At 39.3% G+C, this 15,689-nt stretch overlaps 1 protein-coding gene across 3 annotated transcripts in view; it reads right to left on the bottom strand.

Moving 5' to 3' along the window:
• The window catches only part of elovl5 (ELOVL fatty acid elongase 5), a 99,784-nt gene that overhangs the window by 11,935 nt on the left and 72,160 nt on the right, over window positions 1–15,689 (bottom strand). For all 3 annotated transcript variants that reach the window (XM_043679614.1, XM_043679605.1, XM_043679622.1), the window contains exons 4-6: window positions 13,912–13,989; window positions 7,376–7,547; window positions 5,640–5,764 (exon numbers count right to left, since the gene is read on the bottom strand). In XM_043679614.1, coding sequence (XP_043535549.1) covers window positions 5,640–5,764; window positions 7,376–7,547; window positions 13,912–13,989 — 375 coding nt within the window. The remainder of the gene's footprint in view (window positions 1–5,639; window positions 5,765–7,375; window positions 7,548–13,911; window positions 13,990–15,689) is intronic.

The raw sequence follows: 15,689 nt of genomic DNA, 5'->3' as shown, positions 1-15,689 counted from the left end.
AGCAAAGAGGTCCTTCTGCGGCTGTACAGGGCCCTGGTGTGACCACACCTGGAGTACTGTGTGCAGTTCTGGTCTCCAAATTTGAGGAGAGACATTCTGGCTATTGAGGGAATGCAGCGTAGGTTCACGAGGTCAATTCCTGGAATGGCGGGACTACCTTATGCTGAAAGACTGGAGCGACTGGGCTTGTGTACCCTTGAGTTTAGAAGACTGAGAGGGGATCTGGTTGGGACATATAAGATGATCAAAGGATTGGACACTCTGGCGGCAGGCAACATGTTTCCGCTGCGGGGTGAGTGCCGAAACAGAGGACACAGCTTAAAAATACGGGGTAGACCATTTAGGACAGAGATGGGGAGAAACTTCTTCACCCAGAGAGTGGTGGCTGTGTGGAATGCTCTGCCCCAGAGGGCAGTGGAGGCCCAGTCTCTGGATTTATTTAAGAAAGAGTTGGATAGAGCTCTCAAGGATAGTGGAATCAAGGGTTATGGAGATAAGGCAGGAACAGGATACTGATTAAGGATGATCAGCCATGATCATATTGAATGGTGGTGCAGGCTCGAAGGGCAGAATGGCCTACTCCTGCACCTACTGTCTATTGTCTATTGTCACTCACTTTTCTGCTGGTTTTTGGAGGGGAGTTCTGTTGTGAGCTAGCGTCCTGATCTGGTGCAACACTATTGGGGAACTGTGGCATTTGTGAGCAGACATGAGGCAGTGAGACTTGTTAATTAACCAATTAAAGGATTATTACTGCCTCCAAACTGACAGCAATGCTGTGTGTGTCAATGAGTGCAGGCACAATCTATTCAACCATTTCTCACAAGAAAGTCTTATCAATGTTTGCATAATGACACACTTTAAGCTAACTGGCCCATTGTTCACTATTTTTCTCCCTCACATTTTGAAAACTGGCAATTTTCCAATCCTCTGGGACTTTTCCAGAATCTAAAAATTCCTATAAGATGACTCTCAGTGCATCCATTATCTTTGTCGATACTTCTTTTAGTATCCTAGGATGCAGACCATCAAGTCCAGTGAACCTAATCAGCCTTTAACCCCATTGGTTTCCTAAAGGCACTTTCTTTAGTAATATTTATCATATCTATTTCCTCCACAACTTTTTCACATTGATTATTTAGTAATTTTTGCATGTTACTAGTGTGTTCTAACAGATACAATGCATTTAATTGAATGCTTTGCCATTTATTGGTTGCCATTATTATTTCCCCAGCCTCATTTCCTAAGCGGCCTATGCACTTTTGTCTCTCTTCCTTTTTAGATATTTGCAGAAGCTCTTACTGTCCATTTTATATAACTTTCTACTTTACTCTCAGAGTTTACAAGGTCCTGCTTTAGATTTTTTGGTAATCTTTTGTTGTATTTTAAACCATTGCCAATCTTCTGGTTTACCCGCAATCATTTGCCACATCGTGTGTTTTTCAATTTGATACTAGCTTAACTTTCTTACATTTACCTCTGTAAATGAAAGTGGAAAATACAACCCATAGCATCCAATATTGAATGTAATTCTATTAGATGACATTTATTAAATAATCCAGACTGTGCTAAGGATTACATTGGAAACCAATGTTAGATTATCAGTTGGGGTCACAATATGTTTCATTTGTATGTGTTAGAATCTGCATTTACTAATATACACAACCCTGTACAGGAGTTGTGTATGTTAGTACAAACACGGAGGATGCCAATCTCTATTGCAGTTGCCATGGCAATGCTGTGGCCAATCAGTGTCTGGCTGCCTGTTCAGGAAGTTAATCAGCACACAAAGATTGACATTACACAGATCTTCATGCTGCAACCAATCAGCATCTAGCCTTTTGTCATGCAGGATAAATTGGTGTTCAACTTTCAAAGTTTGGTTTCTTCATCCATGATGGAATGAGTGTAAAATATAGAGCTTCCATTTTGTGTCTCTTTCTAGCAATGTTTAAGTTCTGCACTGGCAAGCAATTATTTGATGTGTGGAAATGGTTTTTAAATAGATGATCAGTCATGATCTAGAATAGTACGGCAGGCCCAGGGTGTGAATGGCCTACTCCTGCTACTAAGTTCTTGTGGCTACTTATATTTACGTAACATATTTTATGGTCTGAGGCATTTCACAGGAACATTGCTAAGCAAACTTTGTCATGGAGCTAGACAGGGCATGATTGAGACAGCTGACCAAAATCTTGGTCAAAGGTTAGGTGTTAAGCAGCATCTTAGAGGAGGAATGAAAAGAAGAGTTGGAGACATTCAGAAAGTAAATTCCAAAGTTTCAGTTCCTGGACAGCTGAATAAACTTTAACCGAGTTCAATGATTTAAACCACGGATGCTGAAGAGGTCAGAATCCACCAGCTCAACAAACAGTTACACGGTTTCGTATCTGATATAAAAGACATTCCTCAAGGGCTACAAGTATAGTTTAAACCATCCAAATTTGGACCTATCTTTGACACTTCACACTTGCAATACCTCCAACACCTCCATAAACAATTCTCTCTTCGGGTTCTTCACTCTATCCTCTCGGCTATGTGGAGGCACCTCCACTCCATCTCTCCACATCCCTCCCTCCGCTCAAGGCCTCCCTTTTCCAAATGCATGGAGGACCGCTACTATTCATCCAACACAGAGTCTACCAGCTCAACAAATAGTTTTTCAGTTCCACATCTGATATAAAAATCAGAAGTTTGCCGTTCCTCAAGAGGTCAGAATAGCAGGGCCAGTGGAGATTACAGAAATAGACAGAGGTAAACCCATGACGGGAAGTGAAAATAAAGATGAGAATTTTAAAATCGATGTGTTGCTTAACATGAGGTAATGTAAGTCACAGGGGTATTAGGTGAAGTCAGAACATGGACAACAGAGGTGTACAATACCTAAAATTCACAAAGAGTAGAAACTGGGAGATGGGTCAGCAGTGCATTGGAATATTCAAGTGTAGAGATAACAAACAATGGATGAGAGTTTCAGCAACAGATGAGCTGAAGCAAGGTACAGTGTCAAGCAATGTTACAGTGGTGGAAATAAATGGTGTTAGTGCAGTGCAGGAACATGGTCAAAAACTCAGCTTGAGCTCAAATATGGCACCAAGATTCTGGACAGTCTGGTCAGCCTTACACAGTCTCCTGCGAGAGGGATGAACCGGTTGGCTGGGGAACAACAGTTTGCTAAGGGCTTCTGCCTCATATTTTACAGGAGACCATTTGTACTATTCCAGTGCTGGAAATCTGACAAGTCGTGTGATAATTTAGGAAGGGCAAAGGGAGTCAGATGAGATGTAGATCTAGATCCTGCCTGCTATGTTTGCAGGAGGTTACAATAGGGAATACCATGCAGATAAAGAACAGCAGATTGCTAAAATACGTTCTCGAGGTCAAAGAAAAGTCCTCATCTTAAATCTGAAAAGGCAGGGCAACTCTGACAGTAAATTCCGGATTTTGATGGATACATACTCTGGAATATTATGTCCAATTTACTGTATAATAATGGTAATGCTGTTATTTACTTTAGCCCTTCTTTAGGTACCAGTATATAATTTTTCTACATGACCGCCCTCTCGTGCATTCTTTGTTCATTTTGTTTAATGTATTTCGCTCATCATTTTTGTATTAATATACTTATTTCAATTGCTGTTACAAAAGCATTGTCCCAAAAACATCTCAATCACCAGTAAGATTTTAGCCTTTTTCCAACTCAGCATCTCTTTACCCATTCAGCTACAACAATGTGGTCTACTTAGGCTACGATCGTTGCTATCCTGCATCTTTCAAGCCCTTCATTTGGCCTGAAGTTAATGCTTCGTGATTTTCTCTGTTAGCTCAGGCATCCCTTGAGATTCTCTTCTCTTTCCCATGCTGCCCTTCCTCTCCAGCAATAGCCTTGGCTCACTAATCATTCAAGCCTACACAAACCTTTAATGGTTATGCCGCTCTGTATTTAACAACTTATTTAGACTACACACAGCCTTCATAGCATTCTTACTGCAGGCGCAATGAAGAATTTGTTTTCTTTCAATTTTTAAAATTTTAGTTTGCCAGTCTTTGTCACCCTTGACTGCCCCACCTTTGGTCAATCATTGCTCGACACACAATTTCCAATCATTTAAAATGGAAATTCCAATCCATTCAATTTTTACAAATTGATTCAACTCTATTCATTTCTGTCAGCTAGATCTTTCCCCCTCAATAAATCTCAGTGTTTGGCAAACTCCAAGACTTTATGAATACATCTGCATTTCTAGGGAAAGTCTTTTTAAAATCTCTTCCAGTCTCTGGACACAATACAAGATAAGCCCCAATCTTCCTCTCTCCATTGTAAGCTTATTTCATGATTATATTGAAATTAGCACGATCATTACTTCTCTGCACATTCATTTCTTCTTATACCCTTACATCAACTATTCCATTCGAAGCATTAATTTCCACGCCTCTGTCATTAGTAGCTCCTAGGATGTGCAAGCTTTACAAGACCATTTATGACCATTCCTATTTTCTTCAAACTCCATGGGCTGCAGAAATATAGAGAAATGTAGACAGTTCAGAAAACCTCCTTTCCCCCGAAAGATTATATCCAACATCAGAATTTCACTTTTCGATTTTGACAATCAAAGATGTCCCAGTTTTCTCTTATTCTGGACAGTCTTCCCCACTGAACCGGCTGGTCTTGACAGAATGTTTTTCCTCATTATTTCCTTTTTAGGATTATTGCACTTAGAACTCTCTTTTTTTTCCCTCTTTCCTATATACACATTGAAGTTATTTGCCATCTTTTTATGGGTTGGTACATAGATAAAACAGATTTTGTAAAAGTCAGTCAAGGACATATCAGCTACCAATTGGAAAGCATGCTGTGTCATAAATAATAGCATGGAGATCAGATACCATTTGAGGAGGAAGAAAACCACAGATAAATACAGGTATAACGTGCATTTTGTTAACACTAATTGGCTATAACACAATTGACAAATTGTTTGGATAATGCAAACTTTCTACTGATTGGGTATAGCAATTTTCTATGGCAATCTTGTGATTTTCTACAGCAGTTTTTCACAGCGCGATTTTCTACAGCACAGGGTTGAAGAGGAACGTAACCGTTGTTTTATAGCAGAATGACCTGTATTGCACTAAATAAAACTGAAGACTTTTGTGCAAAATAACAAATTCAACTGTCTGCAAACAAGACATGCACAAGATAAAATACAGTAAGAATATAGGAAATAGGAGCAGGAGTAGGCCATCTGGCCTGTCAAATATGCTCTGTCATTTAACAAGATCATGGCTGATCTTTTCATGGTCTTAGCTCCACTTACCCCACCTGCTCACCATAACCCTTAATTCCTTTATTGTTCAAAAATCTATCTTTGCCTTCAATACATTCAACAAGGTAGCCTCACTGGGCAGGGACATCCACAGATTAACAGTGCTTTGGGTGAAGAAGTTCCTCCTCGACTCAGTACTAAAGCTGCTTCCCCCTTATTTTGAGGCTATGCTCCTAATTCTATTTTCACCTGCCAGTGGAAACAACCTCCCTGCTTCTATCTTAACTATTCCCTTCATAATTTTACATGTTTCTGCGGCAAATTTGAGATTATTCACAAATTTCTGGCATTTGAATAAAATGACGTTGCACTCACCAATTGTCCTTGAGTAATGTATTTTTTCCACCAAAGATAAGGTCGCATGGCTGGGATAGCAGAAAGACCATAATAGGAATACATCAGAACGTGAATGAAACTATTGAGAGTGGCCCCAAAGAAAGCTGCAAACCAAGACAGAGTATCAGCTGAACACAACAGAAATGTATGCAAGAAAACACATTAATGTTAAAATCTGGAAAAATACAAAAATTGAGAAACACTATTTTTGTTTGTCGTGACATAATCGTTTCAAAGGAATCCAACCTCAACCTCCTGCATTTAATAGATAAGAGTTACTATTACCAATTTTGAAAAAGATAGCGCTTACATTTTGTAAGTCACATTGAGAAATTTTAGGAGGCATTCTATTTCCCTGATTAAGCTCTAAAAATGTACAATCACCTTCAGTTTGGAGGTTACATAGCTGCAAAATGGGTTTTCTCCTAGTTGTGTTCGCATGTGTACAACCAACTTGTAGAATTGGATGTTGGATAAACTAGAATTTAAAGTTTATATGTACATGGCAGAAAACGTCAAAATAGTCCAAATGCTCAGTATAAGGCTTTAGAATTAGCTTTGGCTTCCCAAAGATCTGGTCTTTATGAAGCTGAGTCAATCTTCAAGCCTGTTTTAATTTCTCAGGTTGACATACGTACTACCACTAATCAGATTGCTTTCATGACAGGAACATAAAAGATTGCAAGCATATTCAAGATGAATATTTTGCTGGCTGACTGTCAAGAATGTGACAGGCTCCACAATACTGTCATGACTGTCTGTGTCTGCAAACTCCTCTCAATTAACAGAAAAAGCAATAAATGTGACTAGGCATGAAAAATGACTTCTCATTTGCAATCAACAATGACTGAATAGGATATTTCGTATGTCTACTTTTGTACTCTATTGTTTTTTTCAAAGAACTAGGCAGACCTAAATCAAAACCAGTCAGAATTGTGCAAAATTAGTTCACTGATCATCTTAAATACTTTTAAAAGGACTTTTATTCACTTAACGAGAATTACCTCAAGTGCATAAAGAGGCAATGAAAATTTAGTAACCTCTATTTGATCAGTGGATTAAGCAAAAGTAATTGTGAAGTAGTGTTTTATGTTTAAATGGACAGAACTATACCATTTTCAAGCAGGCGTGTTTTCAATTCAAAAGAATATTAAAATTTTATCTAACAGGAATTTTCAAGTAAACCATTTCGAAGCACAGATGCCTGGTTGTTAAGTTTGTAAAACTGTCAATTTGAAAAGGAACACTGCAGCTTTAAAGAGCAACTAAATCTAAAATGCTTAGAATTTTTTTTTGGTTTCAATTTCCCAGCAACAGTCATCTATGAGTGATTTGCCTTTCAACAGGACAGGGGACAAGCCCAGTCACTGTTTGATACTGAAGGTGGTCATAAACATTCAGTTCGTAGCCAATTGTAGGAGGGTTCACAGAAGATGTACAGGTTGCCCAACACTGAGCACCAGACATAACTAAAATAAGCTTTATTACCTCCTGTAAAGAGGCACTGTGCTCATGCACCAACTCCAGCCAAAGCCACTGAATTTCTGCTTCACACAATATAGTTGGAAAAAGTTCCAAATATACTCAGTGCCAAAGTGTTGACTTAATGCACCAAGGACAGGAATAGAATCAAAGATCCAAACAAGTCTAGGTTTAGTTGCCCTTTGAGAAAAAAACAAATCTCCTAAAAAAAGAAAGACTGTTATCTTTCTTACAGTGACCACAGGGCACCCAGTTCATAACAAACCACCAGATGTTGAACATGGTGGCGTGGTGATAGACATGCAGAACAGTGATCTGATGGTAGTTCTTTCGTAAAATGAAGAAAAATGTGTCCATGAACTCTATGACTTTAGAGAAGTAGTACCACCATAGCACACGGATAATCTGTGAAAAAGAGGGAATAATGCTGAAATGTAGTTTATTATTGATGCATCATAAAAACCATCTGCAAAAACCATCTGCACAAGGTCTATAAGTGCATCCATTCATTTGATGAAGTAGGCAGTAAAGCATGATGGGACAAATGTCATTGTGCCATCTGGCAATTTCTGTGTTTCACAGAGGACAGTAAGTGAAGGCTTCAGTAGTGGTTCCAAACAAAATTTTCTTCTATTCTTTACCGGGTTAGGTTAGGTCAATTTGACTGCTTAAGAATTTCAAGTGAGATCAAAAAGATTTTGATTACAAACAGATTACGGTGGATTTACATTTTGAAGAAAAAACAAGAGAGGCACAACTGTCCTTTTTCACTTTGGAAGCTCCAGATTTTGGAATGTGGAACTGATATGGACCCCACAGCAATGTGCAAAAATCCACAAGAGGTTTTTGTGGCCCTCAGCATCAAATCAAAAGCTAGCGTTGAAATCATCAAAAGGTGTAGTTTTGTGCCACTACAGGTATTCAAACACAGCCTTTCTGTGCTGTAAACTTGTCAATATCTCATGCTATCAAATGATTGCACCAACATGTGGTTTATACACTGTTATATTTAAATGGCAATAAAGCCAAAAGCTACTTAGACAATTTCCCAGTAATTAAACCAGGTTTTACAACCCAAGTTAATTTTAATCCAGGTTATTATATATTCACAGAAGCCTAGAAATTACTTTACATAAATCCAAATAAGCATCATCTATGTTTTATCTGGATAATAAAGTTCTCATACGAATATGTCATATTGTACAATGTGATACCTGCATGATGGAGGAGCAAGTACTGGGCAGAGTATTTCTACAGCACAAACCAATCTGTCAAACTGTGCCAATAACCTAAGGGAGCAGCTTAGGGTGAAGGAATTTAATTTTCAGACCCCTCTCTGACTAGCTGGCAGAAGCAGGTTGTGACAAAGGTCACTCATACCCCTGCCTGAACAACTGACTGATTTCACATGGTAGGGTGTGGTTGAGAGTGGAAAGATGGTGACAGCAAGCCTTCTGAGCCTGGGAGGGTCTCTGCAAGAAGAGATCAGGCTTGAAAATAATCTACCAAGGTAGCTAATACATTGCAGAGGCAGCTGTCAAAAACAGGTGGGCACTGGCCATAAATGGAAATGAAAAGAACTCCACTCTGACGAACTGATTATGCAGAACAGCTTATTTGTGACAAATAATTATGAGGACGTTAACAAGTGCATTGGTGTTACAGCAGAGAAATGCAAGTCAATAAGGTAAATGGGAAGGATAAATAAACGAAAGAGCTGGTCTTGAAGTGGGTTATGCTATCAACTTTGTAGAAACCTATGTACCTAAATCTGGAATGAATAACTAATCCCAGTAACAGTGGCCATGAAACTAATGGACTGAGAGGAAAACCGTTTGATTCACAAATGCCGTTCAGGGAGGACAATCTGCTGCTGTTATCTGAATTGAACCTGCAACTTCTCCAATCTAGAAGGACAAGGACAGCAGATCCACAGGAACACCACCATCTGCACATTCACCCCAAAGTCACACACTATCCTGGCTTGGAAATATACTAACATTCTTCCAAGCTTGCTGTCTCAATAACCTGGAACAGCAGGCCCGAACAGCACTGTAGGTGTACCTGCATTATTGGGACTGCATTGCTTGAAGAAGGTAATGTACAATCACCAACCTAAACAACAAATGAAACTTGTTTTTTGTTTCATTACTGATTATGGCTATAAGACTGTTAACTGACAAATGTGTGGGACACTTCTCCCAATTTCAAAATTTGTCCCCAACTTTATTGAGGAAGCCTTTGTCAAGTTAACTGGTTTGGGTGTGCCCATGTCAAATGTAAAACTGGATCATTTAAACTGACTGCGGATATCTTCTCTCTGTTCAAACATGTAGAAGCTAGTAAAGAGCAGGTCAACATGTTAAAAAAGGAAATTGCATGAAAGAACTGATTCTTCTCAATAGTAATGCAATTAACATCTCCATTCTAGTTCCCATATAATTGTAAAGACTCGGACCAAGGGATGACCAGGATGTAATTAAGAGAGTATGTGTTTCAACTGTTTTCCAGTAATTCCCACTGTTAACTGAACTATTCAGAGGTTTCATCCAGACATTCATTGTTATCAATAATCAAAAACATCAAAAAACCCAACTCAGACGAGCGACTCTACTTCCTTGCCAAAGTCCTTGAAGACACTGTCACCTCCCAAATCTGTGCCCTCAATTCAATTCAATTTAATTCAATTCAATACCATGTCTGAATGCCTCATTAAGCATCCAATACCATTACAGCTCCATGTTAAAAATCACACAACACCAGGTTATAGTCCAACAGATTTATTTCGAGGCTCTAGCTTTCAGAGCACTGCTCATTCATCATGTGGGAGTTGTGGAGTATAAGATCCTATATGATTTTTAACTTTGTACACCCCAGTCCAACACCGGCTCCTCCACATCATGAGTTCCATATTGGCTCTTATTAAAGTTTCAAGTAACAACCTATATGACTTTCACCATAGTAAACTATCACTTTTCATCTTTCTCAAACAGTCCACAAAATCTAATACTCAAGCTATCCAAACCTTTTGGCCAATGTCGTAACTTGGCCCAAGTCCTGTTCACCTCGTGCATATCCTGCAACACTTCCAGTGAAGAAATAGCCTGATTTTGAAATTCTCATCCCCTCCTACCTCTTCAATTACCTCCAGCTTGACAACCCTCAGAGATATCTTCACTCATATAATGGATTATCATAATAATCAAGGAGCAAAATGAAGAGAGCAAGTCATCATAGAGTTTCAGGGACTTACAGCGCAGAAAAAAGCCCTTTGGTCTACTGAGTCTGTGCCGATCAAACACAACCATCTAACTATTCTAATCACATTTTCCAACATTTGACCGATAGCCTTGTATCTAAACTGTACATCTAAATACGTCTTATATGTTATAAAGTTTCTGCCTCGACCAGCCTTGAGTTCTGGATTACAGTGACACCGTGGGTGAACAAGTTTTTCTCATATCTCCTCTAACTAAGCTTTCTGTCCCTTATCTTAAGTCAATGCATTCTGGTCATTGATCATTACATCAAAAGGGAAAAGTTTTTTATTTTTATCTACCTGACCTATGCCGTTCATAATTTTATACATCTCAATCTTGTGCCCTCTCAATTTCTTCTATAATAAGTACAATGACTATTGCTTGAGAAAATATGCTAGGGAAAATAATGGGGCTAGCGACCAATAAGGCAGGGTGGCACAGTAGTTAGAACTGCTGCCTTACAGCGCCAGGGACCAGGGTTTGATTCTAGCTTTGGGTGAATGCCTGTGCGGACTTTGCACATTCTCCCAGTGTCTGCTTGGATTTCCTCTCAGTCCAAAGATGTGCACATCAGGTGGATTGGTCATGTTAAATTGCCCATAGTGTCCAGGGATGTTCAGGTTAGGTGGATTAGCTATGGGAAATGCAGGGTTACAGGGAAAAGATGGGACCCTCTTCAGAGGGTTAGTGTGGACTTGCTGGGGCAAATGGCCTGCTTCCACACAGTCGGAATTCTTTGATTCCAAGTCCCCTGGACCTGATGGGAATCATCCTAATATATTAAAGGAAGTAGCTACAGAGATAGTGGATGCACTGGTATTAATTTGCAATAATTATTAGAATCTGAAAACGTCTAGAGGATTGGAAAGCTGCCAATTAAACACCCTCATTCAAAAGGGAGGGGTTCAAAACAGGCCAGTTAGCTTAGCTTCTGTCATTGGGCAAATGTTAGAGTCTATTTCCAAGGATGTAATAGCCAAGCATTTAGAAATACATCTGATCAAGAGTCAGCACAGCTTCATGAAGGGTAATCATGCCTGACAGATTTATTAGAATTTTTTGAGGAGATAACAAGCTGTTTTGTTAAAGGGAAGCATTGGATGTAATATACATGGATATTAAGAAGGTGTCTGATACGGTGCCATTCATTAAGCTGCTTAATAAGGTTAGAGCCCATGGTGTTGGAGGTAGTAGCATGGATGGAGAATTGACTAACTAACACAAGGCAGGGAGTGAGGATAAGATGAGCATATTTAGAATGGCAACTATAACTAGTAGAATGCACAAGGATCAGTGCTGGGCTACAATTATTTATGATATATATTAATGACGTGGATGAGGAAAATGAACATATTATCACCAAGTTTGTGAATGACGTAAAAAAAGGTTGCAAGGCAAATGGTCAAGGTGGCATGAAAAGAGTCGGCATAGGGATACAGACAGGCTAACTGAATGAGCAAAAACTTGCAAGTGGAATGACATGGGAAAATTTGACAGGAAGAATGCAGGAGCTGTATATTATTTAAATAGAGAAAGACTGCAGAAAGCTGCAGCACAGAGGGATTCAGGAGTCCTTGTGCGTAAATGACAAGAAGCTAGCAAACAAATTCAGCAGGTTACAGGGAAGACAAATGGAATATCAATGTTTATTTCAAAGGGAATGGAGTATAAAAAAGTGAAGTCTTTCTGAAACTGTACAAAACACTCGTCAGGCCAAAGCTGGAATATTGAAAATAGTTTTGATTCTCTTATCTACAGGAAAATATACTGGCATTGGAGGCAGTGCAGAAAAGGTTCACTTGGTTGATCCTGGGTGTGAAGGGATTTTTTAATGAGGGGAGGTTGTGTAGGCTGGGCCTTTACTCACTGGAGTTTAGGGGAATGAGAGCCAACTTTATTGAAATATACAAAATTCTTAGTGGGCTTGACAGATAGATGTAGACAGATTGTCTCCCTTTGTAAGAGAGTCTAGAACCAGAGAGTATTATCTCAGAATAAGGATTGTACTGTTAGAAGAGAGATGAGGAGGAATTTATTCTCTCAGAGGAGAGTGAAACTGTGGAGTTCCTTATCATAGAAGGCTATTAAGACTGGGCTGTTAAGTATATTCAAGGCTGAGGTAGACAAATTTTTGAACAGTAAAACAAACCAAGGGTTCTGAGACAAAGGCAGTCAAGTGGAATTCCGCATTATCAAATCAGCCATGTTCCCAATGAATGGTGGGGCAGACTTGATGGGCCAATCTGCTCCTAATTCTTATGGCCTGTTAGTCCAAACACCATTACAAAATCAACTAAAATAAACTTTCAATTACTTTATCCACTTAGTCACATGAAAGTAATATTCCCAAGTGCATAGATACACAATCTATGAACATCTCACCTACACAGTAGGCAATTATGCTTAAAGTGCTTTAAAACAAAGGCATTTATCAAAGTTTTAGCAATCAGATTAATGGTTATTCTGCTTGAAAACTGAGCATTGATTTGATACAAGGAGAACTTTTGGAAACAGTGATAAAGGCGGGGAGGGGAAGGGAATTCATTATTACATGACGACTTAAATTGCTCTGCATGACAGAGTCTTAATGCACAAGTTAGGTTTAATGACTAGAGTAATGTCTAGTCTTTTGTGGGAATTCAAGCAAAGAAACAGACTGAAAACCCCATCACGTACAAAAATATTTATTTCTGCTTTCAATTAATCAAACCAACAGGCAGAACTTTTTAAAGAAATTGTGCCATATATAATGTGAATCTCTTGGCAAGTTTTTTTAAGGCTGGATTGGGTTCTGCAACAAATAAGAGAAACCCATTGCTAAGTTACAGAGATGGGGAGTTCAATTGGAAGGCATTAGATTTTTGTGGGCAAAGATGAAGACTTCACTTTCACAATGAATCATATCAGAGTAAAATGAAAATGAGTAGATAAAATTTCAGCATAATTTCATATCGGATTCTGATTAAATTCATGCTTTTTTAATCTTCTCTGTGAATACGAAACCTTAAACAGAGAAGCATAATCACAATTTAGCTATTGTAATAAAAATCAGTAACTGCTTATGCTGTCTTGGCAGTTGGTTACGTCCTTGACATGGTCTACCCAAGGACATCAATGAAATCCTGCTTTCTCTGAGATTACAAAATTGAGACATTAACATCCTTTCAAAAAGGTTACAATCCTGGGCTTGACTCTAGGCATTCATAATTCTCTTGTTATCAGGCAAATGCAGACTAAATTTAACAGTTACATCTAGATGTTTTGTCACAGAGTATCAAGGACAGAAAATGATTGGGGAAAAAAAAATTACTGGCAAACCTCCTTACATCACTGTTTAGTGTGAATGACATTCCAAGGCAATTGTGGCAAATTTGAAAGTTAAAGAAAAAGACATCAGAAAACATCATAGAAACAGTGGTCACGGTCATAATATCTGGCTGAGGATTTTACCAAGATGTCAATCCAGCAACAATTCTGTCCTTGCACAGTACGAACACATGGAATTTTACCTTCAGGTCAGCTTCACCAGCATTGTGTGTGTTCTGACAGTAAATACTGTATCCTCCATCCCAAACACCTCTGAGCAACTGAGAAAACAAACAGACTTTTTTGTAGTTACTGATAGTTTATCTCACAGGATTAACAAAGGAAAGGGTTTATTTCAAAAGGTTGCAAAGGAAACAATCCACTCCATACAAAAGAAATACATGAACAAGGAAAGGCAACTTGTTCCAGCAACCTTGTGTCTTAATGGGGCCCAGGGGCAATCCAATCTCCCATGGACACTGCCAATTCATTTCAATTTCCTGGTGAACAGTTAAAAGTCTTTCCATGACATTCAAATCAGATTTTGAAATCTCAGTGTGGGGACAACAACCAGAATGGTGCCTGCATTACTCACTGTAGTGGGAACACTTCCTAGTGATGTGCTAGAAAAAAACCCACCAGAATGAATTATTGCATCTACGAGTGAGAGAGGTACCTAAAAACTGGCATGAAATTCTTAATGGAAAAGCAATTGTATGTAGTTCTGCCCTGAAGATGGTAAAAAATCTTGTTTGTATATGAAGAATGATGAACAAATGTTTGAATCCCAAGTTAGATAAATAAAGAACAGGCCAGACTCTGCTATGTTTACCTAGAAGGGAATGGATTTTGAATGAATCGATCATGCATTTAGGTTATTTAACTCCCAAATCTACACTACATCCTGTCAACTTGACCACATGTTGGAAAAAGCTGATTGGGTTTGGCCCCAGTAAGAGATCACGCACTGGCCTCAAAGTTGTGGGCCATGGAGGGAATTTGGAGCAGATATGTTCTACAAATGGCCCAGTGGACCAGATGAAGCACGGATGTCCGTTCTTAACAACTCGCTCTTCCCAGCCATTAAAGAAATTTTTCGGACTTCCCCTTAGCAATTAAAATCTTCTTCCCCACCAGGTCCTAGTGAACAACAACTTGCACCTGTGCACAGCTTTCAGTGAACATATCTCATAAAGAAGGTTCACAAATGAAAGCAGATGGTAAGATGTGAGTTGGAGAGAGTGATGGATTCACCGCCAAGGAGCTGAACTCATAATGGGGCCTGTTCACTTCAGTCTTCCTGAAGATGATGCAACTCAATTATAACTTGATGTTGGTAAGCTACTCTGAGAGTGGCCAATTAAGGGTTTCAACCTCCTTCCAGGAGGATTAAGCTACATTATAAACTCAGGAGGGGAATGGATATGGTGAATAGCCAAGGTCCTTTTTTTTAGGGTGGGGAGTCCAAAACTAGAAGGCACAGGTTTAAGTGAGAGGGGATAGATTTAACAAGGACCTAAAGGGTAACCTTTTCACCTGGAGTGTGTGTATGGAATGAGCTGCCAGAAGAAGTGGTGGGGATGGTACAATTACAACATTCAAAAGGCACCATGATGGGTATGTAAATAGGAAGGGTTTATTGGGATATGGGTCAAGTGTTGGCAAATAGGATTAGGTTAGATTAGGATTACCTGGTCAGTGTGGACGCAATTGGACCGAAGGGTCTGTTGCCATGCTATATAATTCTATGATTCTATAAGAGGGTCTGTTGCCATCTGGCGTGATCTACAGGTTATCTAATGTGGGCAGCTTAAGGTGAGAATCCTTTGATCAAAGGTAATTTGCGGCAGACTGAAATGCCTCTTGGGAGTAGTTTTCCTGCTCTTGCTTCTAGCTCCTATGTCACCTCCCCTCGTCCCCTCCACTGTGAGCCCAACCACTGAATCGTTCTAGCCTTACCCCCACAAAGCACACTCCTGCA

The sequence above is a fragment of the Chiloscyllium plagiosum genome, chromosome 3 (genome assembly GCF_004010195.1).
Source record: "Chiloscyllium plagiosum isolate BGI_BamShark_2017 chromosome 3, ASM401019v2, whole genome shotgun sequence".
NCBI classification, from domain to species: Eukaryota; Metazoa; Chordata; class Chondrichthyes; order Orectolobiformes; family Hemiscylliidae; genus Chiloscyllium; species Chiloscyllium plagiosum.
The sequence above is the reverse complement of the archived record's forward strand: the minus strand, read 5'-3'. Positions and strand labels throughout refer to the sequence as shown.